The sequence below is a fragment of the Neoarius graeffei genome, chromosome 27 (genome assembly GCF_027579695.1).
Source record: "Neoarius graeffei isolate fNeoGra1 chromosome 27, fNeoGra1.pri, whole genome shotgun sequence".
In the NCBI taxonomy this organism is placed as follows: domain Eukaryota; kingdom Metazoa; phylum Chordata; class Actinopteri; order Siluriformes; family Ariidae; genus Neoarius; species Neoarius graeffei.
The window spans coordinates 38,648,557-38,665,176 of record NC_083595.1 but is presented as its reverse complement, the minus strand read 5'-3'; the positions used below and the strand labels follow the sequence as shown (position 1 = coordinate 38,665,176).

General features: G+C 41.9%; 1 protein-coding gene across 2 annotated transcripts in view; it reads right to left on the bottom strand.

Moving 5' to 3' along the window:
* Window positions 1-16,620, bottom strand: part of nr1h3 (nuclear receptor subfamily 1, group H, member 3) — a 75,436-nt gene that overhangs the window by 24,547 nt on the left and 34,269 nt on the right. For both annotated transcript variants that reach the window (XM_060911133.1, XM_060911134.1), the window contains exons 2-4: window positions 11,683-11,939; window positions 4,045-4,118; window positions 867-1,046 (exon numbers count right to left, since the gene is read on the bottom strand). In XM_060911133.1, the coding sequence (XP_060767116.1) occupies window positions 867-1,046; window positions 4,045-4,090 (226 nt within the window). In that variant the 5' untranslated portion in view covers window positions 4,091-4,118; window positions 11,683-11,939. The remainder of the gene's footprint in view (window positions 1-866; window positions 1,047-4,044; window positions 4,119-11,682; window positions 11,940-16,620) is intronic.

Below are 16,620 nucleotides of genomic sequence, written 5' to 3'. Positions count from 1 at the left end.
GACAACTGGGTTTTTGAGGGAGGGATAATACGTACATACGACCGCCATCTGTAGCATTACGGACTTTTCCCCGTCGATTTCTATTCAGGATTCTCGGAGTGGCTTGTCTCCTCCCTTATAATTTCCCTGAATATACTTTCCGTCCCAGATAGACTTCTCAATACAACTATTCGTTCTCATAACAGCCTATACTAGCATACTTCTTCAATTTTTTGTCTTAAAAACAGATAGCAATTACAAGTTTAGTTCTAAAACCGACCCTGAAGGTTTCAGCAAGAATTTCATACATCTTTCCAAAGCAATAGCAGAAAGGTCCTTTTCCACTGAAGCTTGCATTATCGATGGGCATCCTTACTTAGTCAGTGCGTGCGCGTAATTTCCGTTTGTCACGCGCCACCGTTTACACTGCTAAAACGGAGAGGAATATCTGGCACAGCAGCCTGGGGGTTTCTGAAGGGTGTGAGACTGTCTATCCAGCAGAGCGTCGCCGTAGGACTGAGAAATAAAGGAGCGGCGCTTATTAACTCTGTGGTAAACAGGAATGTCAGTGTAAAAAATGCTTCATTTGCTATGCTGTTGTAACCCCATTATCTCAGCCTGGGCCTTGGAGGCGGTGGGGGGGGGGAATAAATAAATAAATAAATAAACAAACACACACCCCTGGGCTGCACACACACCACACTGCGGTTTGATCCTCCTTATCCATAGCCACGTTACTCTACATTCCACTAAACATCCGTATTTTCCTGTAAATTAAGATCTGAATGCCGTTACTAAATTGATTTGACAACTGACCATATGAACAGTACTGAAGCCTTTACACGTCTTGTATACAGATAAACAAATCCACGAACACCCCAACATACCTGGTGCAGGTGTGTCTGCAGAAGGATCTAGTTTTACGTCGCTGGGATCCATGTGCAGTGTGTCGTTCAGCTCTTTAGGAGAACTGGTGAATGAAACTGGTTGACTGGGAGAAGTGTGTAACTCATGTTTCACTTCTGCTGCTGAGGAGTCCTCTTCAGTGACACACCCCAGATTCGCCCCTGGGTGGGGGGGAAGAAAGACAGACACGCACACTTAAATACAGTTACATACTTGTGTACTCGCACAAACATAACAGCAGGATCTGCACTGAAAATCCGGGATGTTCTTGTTTTCACCGATAAAAAAAAAAAAAAAGTTAGAAATCTGAACGAATAAAGAAGTAAACGTTCAATATCTGGAATATTTAATATTCAAGATTCGGCACTATTTTTAAATGTAAGCATCTGGTCCATGTTCACTGCCTTGTGAAAAGCAGGTCAGATTTTCATCATGCCTAATCTCTTCTCGTGAAGAAGAATATGTTCAGACGACACTCCGATAGATTTGATCTAAAATGAATCATAAGCTCAAGGGCACACTGACATTAAAGCAAAAAGGAGACAAAGAAATTCAGAAAGTCACCTAAATATATCAAATATTATACTTTTCACTCAAGTTATCATCAAGAATAAAATTCTCATCTCATTATCTCTAGCCGCTTTATCCTGTTCTACAGGGTCGCAGGCAAGCTGGAGCCTATCCCAGCTGACTACGGGCGAAAGGCGGGGTACACCCTGGACAAGTCGCCAGGTCATCGCAGGGCTGACATATAGACACAGACAACCATTCACACTCACATTCACACCTACGGTCAATTTAGAGTCACCAGTTAGCCTAACCTGCATGTCTTTGGACTGTGGGGGAAACCGGAGCACCCGGAGGAAACCCACACGGACACGGGGAGAACATGCAAACTCCACACAGAAAGGCCCTCGCCGGCCACGGGGCTCGAACCCGGACCTTCTTGCTGTGAGGCGACAGCGCTAACCACTACACCACCGTGCCGCCCAAGAATAAAATTTTCATAATTTCAGGAATGAAATTTTTATTAAATTAGAAAAGAATGCAAAATCAGGGATGACAGTGGGTGGTCATCAAAAAATCAGAAAACAAGATGCCCCCCCTGGAAAATTTTGAAAAATAAGGCCTTACAAACCACTTGTCCTGCAATCTGAGCTGGAGTAGATAAAAAAAATATATATATCTGTTGTCTTTTTTATATATTTACATGAAAATATGTTTCAAATCAATAGGAGTATTGTTTGAATTCAAGATAAAATCACATTCTACATTCAAGGGTATGGTTATGATTCATGATCAACAAAAACGACAAACTAAATTCACATTAAATTTAAGTTTTATTAATTATCAAAATGTTCATATATTAAATAAAATTTCTTAGGGTCACTGACCTTTTCTCCCTATGTCCTCATTAGTTGCATATGATTTCTTCAAAAAGTCTTTTGAAATATTTAAGTTTTCAACACTGTCAGCATTAATTCAGATTTCCTGACTATCATATACATGTTCAATGTATTAAATCAAACGAATGCTAAGTTTATGGGATAATGTCCATGTACACTTGATACAATTATTTATACTTCACAGTCACTTCTCATTTTCATTTTATCATTTCGACGACTTCTTCAGCTTTTTGGCCGAAGACAAGAGCTGGTCAGTCCTCTCTGTTTTTTATACCAGCATTGATTTCACGTACCTTTGCTTCTGTGGGTGGTAGAAATGGGCAACTGGACTTGTTTGAAGATTCTAAGCATCTTCAAGCAAGTCCAGTTGCCCATTTCTACCACCCACAGTTTACTATGACCTGGATGATTGAGAATCTTCACAGACATGTACCTTTGCTTCGTCTCGCTTGTCAATTGTATTCGGCATTTTGAGTAAAAAAAGCCAATACGAAAGAGAAACGTATTTTTGAAGCGCAGCGACGATGAACATGTGCAAGTTTCGATAAAATAGAACAGATGCGGGTACTTTTGTAAGAACTGTTATGATTGGCTTTTGTTCTCTCCCACACTCTTGTAAGAACTGTTATGATTGGCTATCATGCTCTCGCCATCAATGTTTTGGCCAATTACGTTGTAGATAACACGTATTCTACCGCGAGACTTAGCAAGACTAAAGATGGTGAAAATGTAAACATGTAACATCGTAGGAATGAATTACGCTTGAGTATCACGAAGGAACGTACCCCAACCCCCATCAATAAATGGAAAAAAAAAATCTCAACAGATTTGGTATAATATAAAAAGGTCGATTTTTACTCAGAAAAAGTGGAAATCCGCCGAAAACTCTCATCCCTGAAAATGGAAGCGGTTTCGATGTGTGTGTGTGTGTGTGTGTAGTTGCAGTCAGAAGTACCGGTAGACAGACAGAATCCCCCAAGAATAAAATGTTTTGTTTTTGTCTTGCCGACAACAAATGCATCATTTATTATTTTTCAGCTAGGGCTGATTTCTTTCTAACCCAGGCTTTATATTCATGCAGTCTATGGTTGAAAAATCATACTAATCACCCCCTATATTTGTTGTCAATCTGGGCTTTATTTAAGCCCACTGACACATCCATAGCACATCACTTTATATATAAATAATTTACCAGCTGGGAGATCCGTATCATGAAATACCGTGACCGAGGTCTTGAAAGCCAACGTGTTGCTGTGCAACTTTTTCATGTCCGCAACAAAGAAAAATGGCGTCGTGTACGAGCCGTCCTCGCGCATGTCTTTCCAGAGAAGTATCCAGCGCTATCTGAATCAGTCGGGCTCGAAACTAAATATCTTCACGGACCCTGAGTTCCACAAGTCAAGAGAAGTCCTTGTGGCCTGTAAACGGCAGTTGGTCGTGGTTTTCGCGAAGGGAAACTGTCCACAAGCAGCCAGGGGGTGTTTTTGACGAGCTTATAGCAGGTTTGTTCTAAATATGGTTTCCCTTTCGGGTGCTCTCGTTTTCTGTTAGAATTTGGTAAAGAAAAAAAGAACAGTGTAGTTTCATGCATGCACAGATGATGAGAACCCATACTATAATGCTAAACCCTAATGGTTTCCTAACAGTAACAGAGCATTACTGGATATATACTTGATTTTTAGCCCTCTTATTAAATTTCGTGAGAAGCTGTCACTACATGGCTCGATCGCTCTTTCATCTTCCTGAAACTTACCATGACCAACATCAGCAATATCAGTCGCAGAAAGGGTGGTCATCATGAGCTTGTCATAACGGCCAACGGTCCTCCTGAGAAGCACACAAAGTCCCATTTTGTTTTATGTTTTAAACAAATTAACCTCCAAGACTCGAGCTTTAAACACGTACATCTTTAGGACCTGGACCTATACATGATACATAAAGTAAAAGTTTAAACAAGTGAGATCTATCGTACATTTTCAGGCAATTTTTAAAAATACAAAACGGGAGTAAAGACGGCTTTCACAGCATTTTAACATCATAACTCGGGGGGGGGGGGGGGGGGGGACAACAACAAAAAACTTTAGGCCACTTTACTTTCTGTGACCTGTCATGATAACTTCATCACAGACAAAACACAGAAAATACTGAACGACTTCCTTGGTCCGGAGTTAAAATTAATGGCAGCCGATTGCTTAATATGACAGATAAAAGGATGAGCTTTCTGCCTTTTTTTTTTTGAGGGGGAATCAGCAATAGCTGTCATGCTACGGAGCCCCTAAAGGGACATGTGTAAAAAAAATTTTTTTGGAAGTTTCTCACGTGCACGAGAAAGTATCTGGCGCACAGATCATCCGTTAGCTGATTTACGATTTCTTCTGGTACATTTCACATTCTCGCTTATATATCCCTCGGTACGGCCATTCTCCTGTCAGAAATATTTCATCTTATTTTTTTTGCGGTCCAAATCCTGCGCTCTGATTGGCTGGCGAGCGGGTCCATATCCTACGGTCCAGACCCCAGTTACAGACCTTTGTTACAGACCTCTGCCGACTCGCTCGTTCACAACAAACATAGTAGCAATTTTTGTCAACGTTTATTTTCGCATTTCTCAGGAGAATAGCATTAATTTTACAGCATGGATAGCGATAACGACAGTGTTCACAGCGAAAGCGAGTTTTACTGCCCTGAGGAAGAAGAAATAAAAGAAAACATTTCAGGAGAAAGCTAAAAACCTGTAACTTGCTAACGCCGAGCAAAAACATGGCTGAATCCTGAATGACTCCCATTTGTATAAATAGGGGACTACTTACTGTAGGCAGCAAAATGTAGTTTTTTTTTCCCGCCATGGAAGTGCACTTGTATACCGAGGAGGAAGCCATTTGCATTACAGCCGTGAATGAGGATTCAAAATGGCGGCTCGGCTTTCCCTTTCGGGCGCTCTCGTTTTCTGTTAGAATTTGGTAAAGAAAAAAAATATATATATATTATATATATATATTATTTACCAGCTTAAGGTCGGTCCGTATGGTGAAACACCGTAACCTCGGCCCAGAGGGCCTAACTCAGTACTTTCAAGAACTCAGTCATGGTATTTCACGATATGGACCTCCCAGCTGGTAAATAACATAGATATATATTTATGGAGTTCATGCTTCTCTCAGGGGCGGCACGGTGGTGTAGTGGTTAGCACTGTCGCCTCACAGCAAGAAGGTCCTGGGTTTGAGCCCAGTGGCCAGCAAGGGCCTTTCCGTGTGGAGTTTGCATGTTCTCCCAGTGTCCGTGTGGGTTTCCTCCGGGTGCTCCGGTTTCCCCCACAGTCCAAAGACATGCAGGTTAGGCTAATTGGTGATTCTAAATTGACCCCAAGTGTGAATGTGAGCGTGAATGGTTTTTTTGTCTCTATGTGCAGCCCTGCGATAATCTGGCGATGTGTCCAGGGTGTACCCCGCCTCTCACCCATAGTCAGCTGGGATAGGCTCCAGCTTGCCTACGACCCTGTAGGACAGGATAAGCGGCTACAGATAATAGATAGATGGATGGATGCTTCTCTCAGATACTTCTGCATGTGCACAAGAACCTTTTTTTTTTTAAATGTCCCTTTAGAGGCTCCGTATCATCCATTTATTGCATTGTACGTCTATCGTCAGAGAATCTTCATCATATATAATATAATCTGAACAAGAACATATCAAACTGATATTGTAAAGTGTCAGAACTGTAGCTCATCAGTGTTTGGTGAGCAGCCTTTGAATACATAATATAACCAAAGACGGTCAACAACAAACTTCTGGCAGTGCCTGAAATTTTTGACGAAAATTTCACAGCATGACCTCCACGATGATGCTCAACTGAAAGCCCCTACCAATAAAAGAACCTCACAGGGAAGCTATAAATGGTGAAAGTGAAAAGAAACAAGCTAATGGACAGAAGAAACCTCCTTATTACCTCAAGTTCACTCTGAACAAATGCTGTGTTTATGCTTTATTTCCCCATTTTTCCAGATTGTGCCGATTCATGCTATAAGCAGAACACAGTAATTTTCATTCGTCGTATCAAACTATCATTAGAGAACCTTCATCATGTTCTCCATGTCGGATTACGTGTTATCACACGGTCAGTTATAGAATTCAGCTCAGATTTTATTTGGATCATCCCATACAGTGTGACAAGTAATAATCTTAAAAGAAATTACACAAACCAGCTTAAGCCTCTTGTTATCACGTAGCGTAAAGCAGCCTTTACTAACTACTTATTAACTGAACGCAAGGTCTTTATGGGGAAAAAACAAACAAGCGAGGTTCATAAGGAGTTTATTATATTGATTTTTTTTATCTCTAAGATTAAAATAAATGGTCGTTATCATGAGGCGTGATGCTGCTTTCAGTCACGTCATATTTATGACATGGTTGAGTCACACATGCAGAATAAACGGCTAGCGGTTTCAAAACGGAATTTATTTCTCCACTCGAGTAACGCAGGACCAAATGTTTTGAGAAAGATAAAAATAGAATTCAATTTTTCAACAAAATGGATTTCCAGTTAATCTTTTCGGTCGTTTTGTTTTTTGCAACATCGAAAGCCTGAAAGTCGGCGCCTTAGAAAGAAAGTCCGTAATCGCCCACGGGCATTATGGGAAAACACAGCCTGCCAAGGAACAAATCAGAGCACACGATTTTACCGGAAGCAGCTTGTGCCGTATAATACTGCTGATTGCTGAATCGTCTCAGACGGTGTAGGTTTATAGAAAGTCAGGACTGCAATATTATCTCATCTCATTATCTCTAGCCGCTTTATCCTTCTACAGGGTCGCAGGCAAGCTGGAGCCTATCCCAGCTGACTACGGGCGAAAGGCGGGGTACACCCTGGACAAGTCGCCAGGTCATCACAGGGCTGACACATAGACACAGACAACCATTCACACTCACATTCACACCTACGGTCAATTTAGAGTCACCAGTTAACCTAACCTGCATGTCTTTGGACTGTGGGGGAAACCGGAGCACCCGGAGGAAACCCACGCGGACACGGGGAGAACATGCAAACTCCACACAGAAAGGCCCTCGCCGGCCCCGGGGCTCGAACCCAGGACCTTCTTGCTGTGAGGCGACAGCGCTAACCACTACACCACCGTGCCGCCCACTGCAATATTAGCCATATTTTAATCTTAAAAACTTTAATCTTGGCTTCCTTTGTTGAAGTTGGTTGCCTGGTATTACTGTGACTTTGCTAAATTATAACACACAGCCAAATTACTCAATTCTGATTGGTCAATCAAGGAGGGCTTTTTTCCTTAACACGAGGCTTTATTTCTGAAATGCTATTGCATGCATGTCAACCTATACGGAATGTCCGTATTTTATACGGATTTGATTCAATAAACGTAGTATACGGGCATATAAATAAAGTTATACGGATTCTTTAAAAAAAAACTTCAATATTTATTTAGAGCTATAATCAATTCCCACGATGATAAACGTACTGTACACCACAGACAGCCAGTAAAGAGTCTTATGAAATCGCGCGTTATCTTGTGGTAGCGAGACTTCGTTCCACTTTTGATCATGCGCACACCGCATTGCGAGAATCCCGCCAACCGTGAAGTCATAGACATATAAAGATAGACGCCGCCTTCTGCGTAGAATCATACGTCATCCTTGCCGCCATATTGGATGGGGCAAAGTGGAGATTCTTCAACCGTCTCTGGTATAGCGTCTAGACAGTAGCCGAGAATAAAGATGCCTCATTCATGTGCTGCGTTTAACTGTACCAACAGGTTTACCGTCCAAACGAGATCACATGGGATTACCTTTCACAGGTGAGACTGGAAAAATACTTTTCATTGTATTTGGTCATTATAACGTAATTTTACGAACAGATTTTCCTGACTTTGTGGCTAACATGAAGTCTCGCGCATAATAGCCGCTCGGTGAAACCTGTCTCCAAACAACGAAGTATTTCCTTCGTAACTACGCTGATAACACTTTGTGTTTTTGTCGAACATTGGAGCTTTGTATTCATTCTGAAGGTTTATTGTTATTAATATTGAATAAAAAGTAACTGGGATATATCATTGTTAATTATCATTCAAATTTTAGGTAAATTATTTTAATTTGCATCTTATACGGATTTTATAAGGGAAATACGGATTTTGGAGGTTGGTTATACAGGTTTGATTGACCAAAGGTTGACATGTATGCTATTGGCTAGTTCGTTGGAATGGGTAAAAAGCCAAACAAGTCCAAAACCCTGACGAAACAAGATTATATTCTGTGGAAATGCGGTCTTTGTGTTGTGTCGCCGTGTCATGATGAAAGACGCTTTAGAAACTGATTCAAACGTGCAAGATAGGCCCAATCCCAATTCTAATTTCTACCCCTACCCCTTCCCCTTCCCCTTGGCCCTTCCCCTTGAAACTGAGCTACAAGGGATAGGGCTTGAAATTCAACCCTTACGTATTGGGATAGCCCTTCAACGATCGTATACGTCATCGCGTACCTCCGTCAGCGTTTACGTTAGCAAAACGCGACCAAATGCGTCATTGGCTGCGACCAGCCGCTACAGTCAGAGCCAGAGGCAGAACCAGAAATCTCTGCTGGCAGGGTGTGATTTGTTAACTAACACCACTGAATGGGATATCTTTGGCGCTTCGTGCACCACATCCGACAGAATGAGGTGTCAGAACACTCATGTAAACAATAAAAGCGAGAATAACAGAACAAAACGTACGCAGTCAAGCAACCGAAAACAATACTCACTCCCAAAGCTTTTTAGCAGCAGCTTGGATTTCAGAAATCGCTGCTCATTCTCAGCTCGAAAGCGAATCAAGCGGCGTGTTTCCTCTGGATAACAACTTAAAACATGTAAATAATGGAGAAAATACATTTATGACAATCTTTCGCCGCGGGAACCGCCATCTTTCTGAAATCCGCATGAAATCTCGCTGAAATCCGCATGGCATTGTGGGAAATCACTCAAACCCCTTCGTTCGGAGTCAGCTCCAGGAAAATCTCCGTTTGGAGGGGTACAGAAGCCCTACCCCTTCCCCTACCCCTCCGCGTTAACTGGGATTGGGATACCCCTACCCCTTCACGTGAACGCGCAAAATGGAGGGGAAGGGCCAAGGGGTTGGTCCAAGGGGTGAAATGGGATTTCGGCCATAGTCTTGCGCCCTGATTGGTCATTCACGTTTTCTGAACCAATGTTGTGAACTTGAATGGCTTCCGAAGTATGAATTTGGCCCTATATATTATAAAACAAGTAATCGTATGGTTCCTCGTAAAATTAAGGATCAATTTCACTCGTGATTTTAAAGTTTTGAAATTGCCCTCGTCGCGAAATTTTCAAAACTTCAAAATCACTCGTGAAATTAATCCTTAATCTTACTCGGCCCCATACGATTACCTATACTCAATATTGGCTCTTTATTTTTTTTTTTTTGGTGTGGTATTTCAGATATAGTCCATTCAGCTAGCATGATACTGAACTCCTCTTCGACTCATTCAGCATCATGCTAGCTGAATGGAATATATCTGATATACCACTCAACGCTAGGAATGGCGAAAACTAAAAAAAATCTTGACCGACCACCGAGCCTCATTAGCCGGTTAAAGTCGGTTAACCTATGAGTTTAAACAGGGATGCAAATGGCGCGCCTTTTTCACAGCTCGTGCAGATCCGATTTTTTTTTTAGGGGGGACGTTGGAATGTCTGAATAATTTCATCAAAGTAAATTCTGTATTAAAATTACCACATAAGCAAATGCCGTTACAGTCCATGAAAAAGTCGGCATCTGCGCCTTTAGTTTGTGTGGAGAGATATGATCTGCAATAACATGCATTGTTGGCTACAGACCGAAACATACTTTCAGAATGCACTGGCCAAGGCAGGACTAAACTCCATGTGCCTTCTAATAATAATAAAAAAAAAAAGAATAGTAATTTGTAAGCTAAAAAGCCTGTGTCTACACTTTTCTTTCGCCAAGTGGCAGCTGTGTTCAACTGGGGCGGGACATAACTGAATGGGCGTTTCTGATTTGTCAGCTGTCTTTAACTGGGGCGGGACATGACTGAATGGGTGTTTCTGATTTGTCAGCTGTCGTCCTTACACCGCATGGCACGCCCCAAGCGTTTACAAACAAAGAATTCCAGGTTCTCTGCTCCAAAATCGGCAGCTTCAAAACGATTGATTTTTTTTTTTTCCACCGACAACCAAAAAAAATTAACCGGTTGACGTTGATTCGGTCAACCGGTCATCGGTTAACATCCCTACTCAACGCCAGCTAATATTATTTAAATATTAACCTCGACTTTGTCTCGGTTATTATTCATCATTATTCACTTCACCTTTGGCTAATAATTCTTAAATAACTTGGCTTCTAAGCAGTTGAATGTCCGTTACTCCTTTTCCACCAACGTGAGTTAGGTGCTAGCGTTGACTCGGAGTTGGTTCAACTTGCAAACCTTCTAAGAACTGGGTTGTTTTTCCACGGACTCGTGATTTCAAAGTTTTGAAATTGCCCTCAACTTCGAAATCACTCGTGAAATTAATCCTTAATTTTAAAAACAACAACCAGTTCAATTTATACAGCGCCTTTCTCACACCCAAGGTTGCTTTACAATTGGGGGGGAAGACCACCTAAAGAGGGTCAGGATGTAATTCCAATGGCGTCCCACCAGGCGCACGAAGATAAATCCCACACCGCCTGCACAGCTCATTAGATAACTGGTCAACGTTGGTTACTGTTTATACATCGTGGTATATTAAATATCATAAAACTTTGCAAACTGTACATTTTGTAATTGTAAATTGAACATTCTCAGCTTTGCCGACATTGTGATCGTATATTTTTGTCGCAGAGATTCAAAGCAGTGGCTGTGCTCTTCACTAAACGCCTAAGTTATCATAACTTCTTAACACAAGCCGAAGACGACCAACAAGGGTCAGTAAACATGAGTAACTTTTTTAAATCGACGAAAAGACCCATGTTGCACCGTCATTCTTTTTTTGGACCGTGGGAATGTATGTAGTGCTACACTGGAGTAAGCAAAACCACCCTAAGTATTTAAAGACATCAGTGAGACAGCACATTTTCCACAATCTCAGAGTACCAATCCTTACTTCTGTGGGTAAAGGGGAAATGAAAGCCAGAAAGCAGTTTAGATCAACTGGGTTTTGCTGAGTGGGAAATTACTATTTCTTTCGAGCAGATGGTGCCGTAATTATGGGAAGCACATTGGAGAGGCTTCTAGAATACAATGAGCATGCTGATACACCTAATAAACAAACCGCTCGCTTTCTTTATTGGATATGAGATTAGGATTAAAGTTAAGGGTCTTAATGTAAAGTGCCACAAAAATAGAAATGACGTAAATCTGTCAGGCGTGTTACATACCCCTGGTGTCACTCTTTGTTATTGCCTGTCCATGTTGTGCTGTGTGCTGCTAGCAGGTCATGATGTTTATCTTCTTAACCACTTTGGACACTGTCGGGACAAACTCCACTGCTGAGAGAGAGAGAGAGAGAGAGAGAGAGAGAGAGAGAGAGAGAGAGAAGGGAAACGAGGATTTTTTTTTGTTGTCGTCTTCTTTTATTCTTCTTTTTTGGGATAAGGGTGTCAGGCAGCCAAATAGAGCTTCAGGAGATCTTCTACTGAGAGAGGGGAAAAAAAAAAAGAGAGAGAAAAACAAAACAGATGAAAGTGTGAGGCAGGGAGGGAGACAAGAACAAGAGGCTACTATCGGTCGTTTACATGGCTGTGAATCCCTGTGGGTCCTGCTTCTTCCTCAATGACTGAGACAGCAAGCACACACACACACACACACACACACACACACACCTCTAACCGAGTATTGAAATCACACCTACTCAACCAGGTTAAAGTCCAGGTTACATCACTGAGTGCGTTTACATGCACATAGAGAAAATCGAATTTCTGCCGTTGCTCGACTGAAATCGAAGTTCTAAATGCCATGGATACACCTTAGCTCGGCTGAAATTGAACCGAACTTGATTTCTCGTAATCGAGCTATACGACCTAGATTATGCGATTTTTGCCGAGCTACTTAGTGCATGTAAACCCTATCGAGCTACTTACTTCAGCACTGCCCCTTCCGGAAGTGACGAGACCACAAGCGGGAAACACGACAGCCTCGGTCGGCATGACAACAGTAGTAGCGAGCAGCCTAAGAGGTCAGGAGGAACAAACGAAGAAGAGAAAATGGCGAGCAGAAACGTGCACTTCTGGAGCAATGAGGAGACAGAGTTCATGCTCATTCAGCTTAAGGAGTTGAATATATTAAAATTCATGGACGGGAGAAAAATGCGCAATGGAGAACACGGAACTGATAACTTTGTTTACACTCTTGAATAGCTCTTCTTCATGACGACAACCGGAAGTGTACCAACACGATGGGGCGTGTAGCGCCACCTGTGGCTCGGGTGCACAATGTACCTCACACAATAGCTCGATTTCCTTGTGTGCATGTAGGATTGGATTTCTCTGGCACCCCTGCTGGGACCCTTTGCTTGATTACCGACAGCAGCTCGATTTGGATGTGCATGTAAACGTACCGAGTGTCTGAAGTCAAGCCAAGTTCTTCATTAAGGCAGATGACAAATAGATTTAACAGTATTAATTATAGTTTAAACTGAATTTGATCAACATGAGATGCTTTGAAACTTAAAAACTGGACACGTGAATAACTTGGCTATGCTTCCATGTCAGGTATTGAAAGATGTTGGCCACTGGAGACGCAAAACCCTTGTTTCAAAATATGTTGAGACGCACAAGAGATGAACAAACTCAAAATGGATTAAGTAATAATAATAATAATAATAATAATAATAAAACCAACAAAAAAAGTTCTTGCAGTAAAAAACTAAACTGGCATAAATTAACCTTAAATAACCCCATGACACACTCCAAGTCCAACGTTCTGTACAACTTTATTGCTTTGTTACCTTTGCCCAATAAACTACATCATGATCAAAAGACACGTCGTCATCCATTATCACTGCAAGCAACAGTTCACCCAAAAAAAACAAAATGTCAACACAACAGCTTTGATTATCGAAAAAGGTAAACCCTTCCTTGCATTCTTTAGTGTACATATTAAGTGTACTTCATTACAGGAGTGAAACGCATGCACCGTATTACTGAGATTTCTAATTAAGCATTTTTTTATTTAACACAAACACCACCATTTTACATTAGACCCAAGACATGGTGATAATCCTAGACTTAGAATTAATTACTCGGTCATGCTGATAGGAAAAAAAAAAAATGTAAAATGGTACATTCTCCTACTAGCCTGGCAAGCCAGACTAAATGTGAATATTTAGTCTGGCCTCGCTCGTAGACATTTCCGACGGGGGTGGGTAGGGACAACCCGCTGTCTTTCAAACTGTCTCTGTGCGTATAGGCCAACGCTCTGACCAATCAGTGCAACAGTGACTGTGACGTAGTCAGAGCGACAGAAAGCAGTGGGGGAGGCCTTGAAATAAATAATTTTTCAAAATGCGTATTAATTAATAAACAGGTTCTAGATATTAAGAAGTTTGGAGATAATGACCACAAGTTTGGAGTCTGTACCACATACTTAACATACACTCTTATTTTTTTTCAAGTGTTTTTCAAGGGTTTGCTTAAACTGTTTTTGAGAGTTTTTATTTAGTGGTGTTTGGTGAAATAATTTCCCTTAAATTTAAAACAGGGATGTGATCTGGGGCTGGTGAAATTATCTGAAAATTTTAGGCGCGGGTCTGGGGGCCATAGGCCCCCAGCTGGTCCAGGGCAGTGCCCTGGTGGGGGGACAAGGGGGGAAGCCCCCCGAAGCTCCTGGGTTTTGGGGTTTTCTGACTTAAAAATTGTACTAAAATGGCAAGCAAAACACACAAGAAAAAACTTGTCATGATTAACAAATTCAAGCCAATTTAATGGTCAACATGCAACTCTGACACACACGCTCACTCTCTCTCTCTCACACACTCTCTCACACACTCACTCTCACACTCACCCCAAAGAACCAGCGCGAGCAGGGCCCGCTAGCCCCGCGCCTTGGGACGTAATTCGCCCCGAGGCGAGCCGCAGCGCTCCGCTTAGGTTTCGTTTCTATCCCGGGCTCCAGCCCAACTTTGGACGCTCGTAGCTCGGGCAGGGGAGGTCCCAGTATCCCCAAACTTGACAGCCAGAGACCTCTGCCCTCTCCCCAAAGAACGAAATCGCTGAACAAATGTCTCACAGTCTTATGTCCAACGTCTGTAGCAACCTCCTTCTCCAACCATTCCCAGCAGAACTTGTTTTTCTGTTTCTATCTGTTGATTTCTTTAACTCGATTTGCATCTTTACGCTCGATCACGGAGGCTGCCATCTTTCAACTCTTTGTCTGAAGCGAGCTTACGTACAGCTAACAAGCATGTTCATTGGTTGTTACAGAGCGATGGGCCAATCACGTACCTCGTTTCATCTCAATGACGTAATTGCGTAAATGACGTAATTACGTCAATGAGATGAAACGAGGTACGTGATTGGCCCATCGCTCTGTAACAACCAATGAACGCGCTCGCTTCAAACAAAGAGTTGAAAGATGGCAGCCTCCGTGATCGAGGCATAAAGATGCAAGTCCGAGGCTGCCATCTTTCAAACAAAGTCGGAACGAATAGGATACAAATGTGGATTTGAGGGAAAAATCGGAAACATTTTTTTTTCAAGTTTTGAGGTGAAAAAAGCGGAATTCCGCGAATTCGCGGAAAAATCACATCCCTGTTAAAATAACGGGAAAATAAGAAACAATCAAAAAGTAATGTTTCAAAGCTGTTTATTAATTCTTCATACTGCACAAACTAGCCCCATCCTTTTGGCTACGAGCGGAGCCAGCTGGTAGATCAGACTTTTGCCATAGCCGGTCGGCAAAACAGCGAAAACGTCCTTCTTGAAAAGGAATGAGCGGAGAGCCTCTTCCTGCTCATGTTTCAACGAAAACTCCAAGTCTAATTCTTCTAAAACTGATTCCAAAGCGGAGTCAAACGCGCGCTGTTCACTAGCCGTAGCCATCTTTCCTGTTGTGCTTTCTCCAGCGTCGCGCAGCTTTGTCGTCACTCCTGCAAAAGCCCGCCCAAAGAATCCAAACAAAAACCTTGCGTTGTGATTGGCGGGCACGATTTGATGCCCGGGGTGTTTTTGTTTATATGGTGCGAGGCTAGACCCATTCGCTAGGCAAAAATATTTTTGGCCGCTAGGCGGGTGGGTCTAGTTTACTAGGCTATTCTCCTACCATATTTGAAGAAAATTGAAAATTTGAAGCAAACATGTGTTTGTACCGATTTTTTAAGTTCTGCATAAGTATGACGTAGACCAATGTGCTAACGTCAGAGAGTTCAGTTCTGTGGCGTTTGCCATCAATCACCTCGGACATACCGCACACTTGTCTTGCCTTGCTTAAATTCAACCACAAACTCACACTGGTTTGAACATTTTGGCTTAATTTTATATTTTAGACTAGATAGAACGCAACGCCAACGGCGTCGATGGGGATGCCTCCGCCTGGTAGACCACACGCCTTATTAAGTTGTGATTTGGGGATGGACATTTGACCTCGCAGTAATCTTGACCTGTGACCTTTTAACCTCAAAATCTAATCAGTTCATGTTTGTCCCAAAGCGCACAAATGGTGAAAGTTTGGTGAAATTCCTTTCATTAGCCTTTGAGATACCGTGTTCACAAGGTTTCGGGACGCACGGACGGACAACCCGAAAACATAATGCCTCCTGCACCTTAAGGTGGCGGAGGCATAAAAAGAAAAAAAAGTAGGGGCAATAATCTGGAAACGGAAATATTTTTCCATACTTCTTCAGACCTGGAAATGACTAAAATCAAAATTCCATACTGCGTAGGAACCCTGATTTGACAGAGCATGATTATAAGTTCATATTACACTTGCCTTGCAAGAGAGGGAAAAAAAATAAAGTTCTTAAACGCAAGTAATTTAGGAAGAACGGCTACTCTATCATTCAGAACGAGCAGAGGATTTTAATTTGGATAAAACAGACAGCAATATTTATTTCTGCATTCAGGACCTGAAAATGCCATAATCCAATTACGTAACAGCAGCCACTTAAAGGAGAACGGAAGTCATTTTTAAACTTGATTTATTTCTTAATTAACGTGTTATTCAATTACGTTTTCAGTTTTAGTAACCTTATATCGTGACTCGTATTGGCAACTAATCGCAATTAAATATTATACTCATCGGCCTATTCGGTTTTTAGCCATGTTGAATTTAGTTCGTTCGGTCCACGGCAGGCGTCGCTTATCCGTGTGATCTTCACGAGA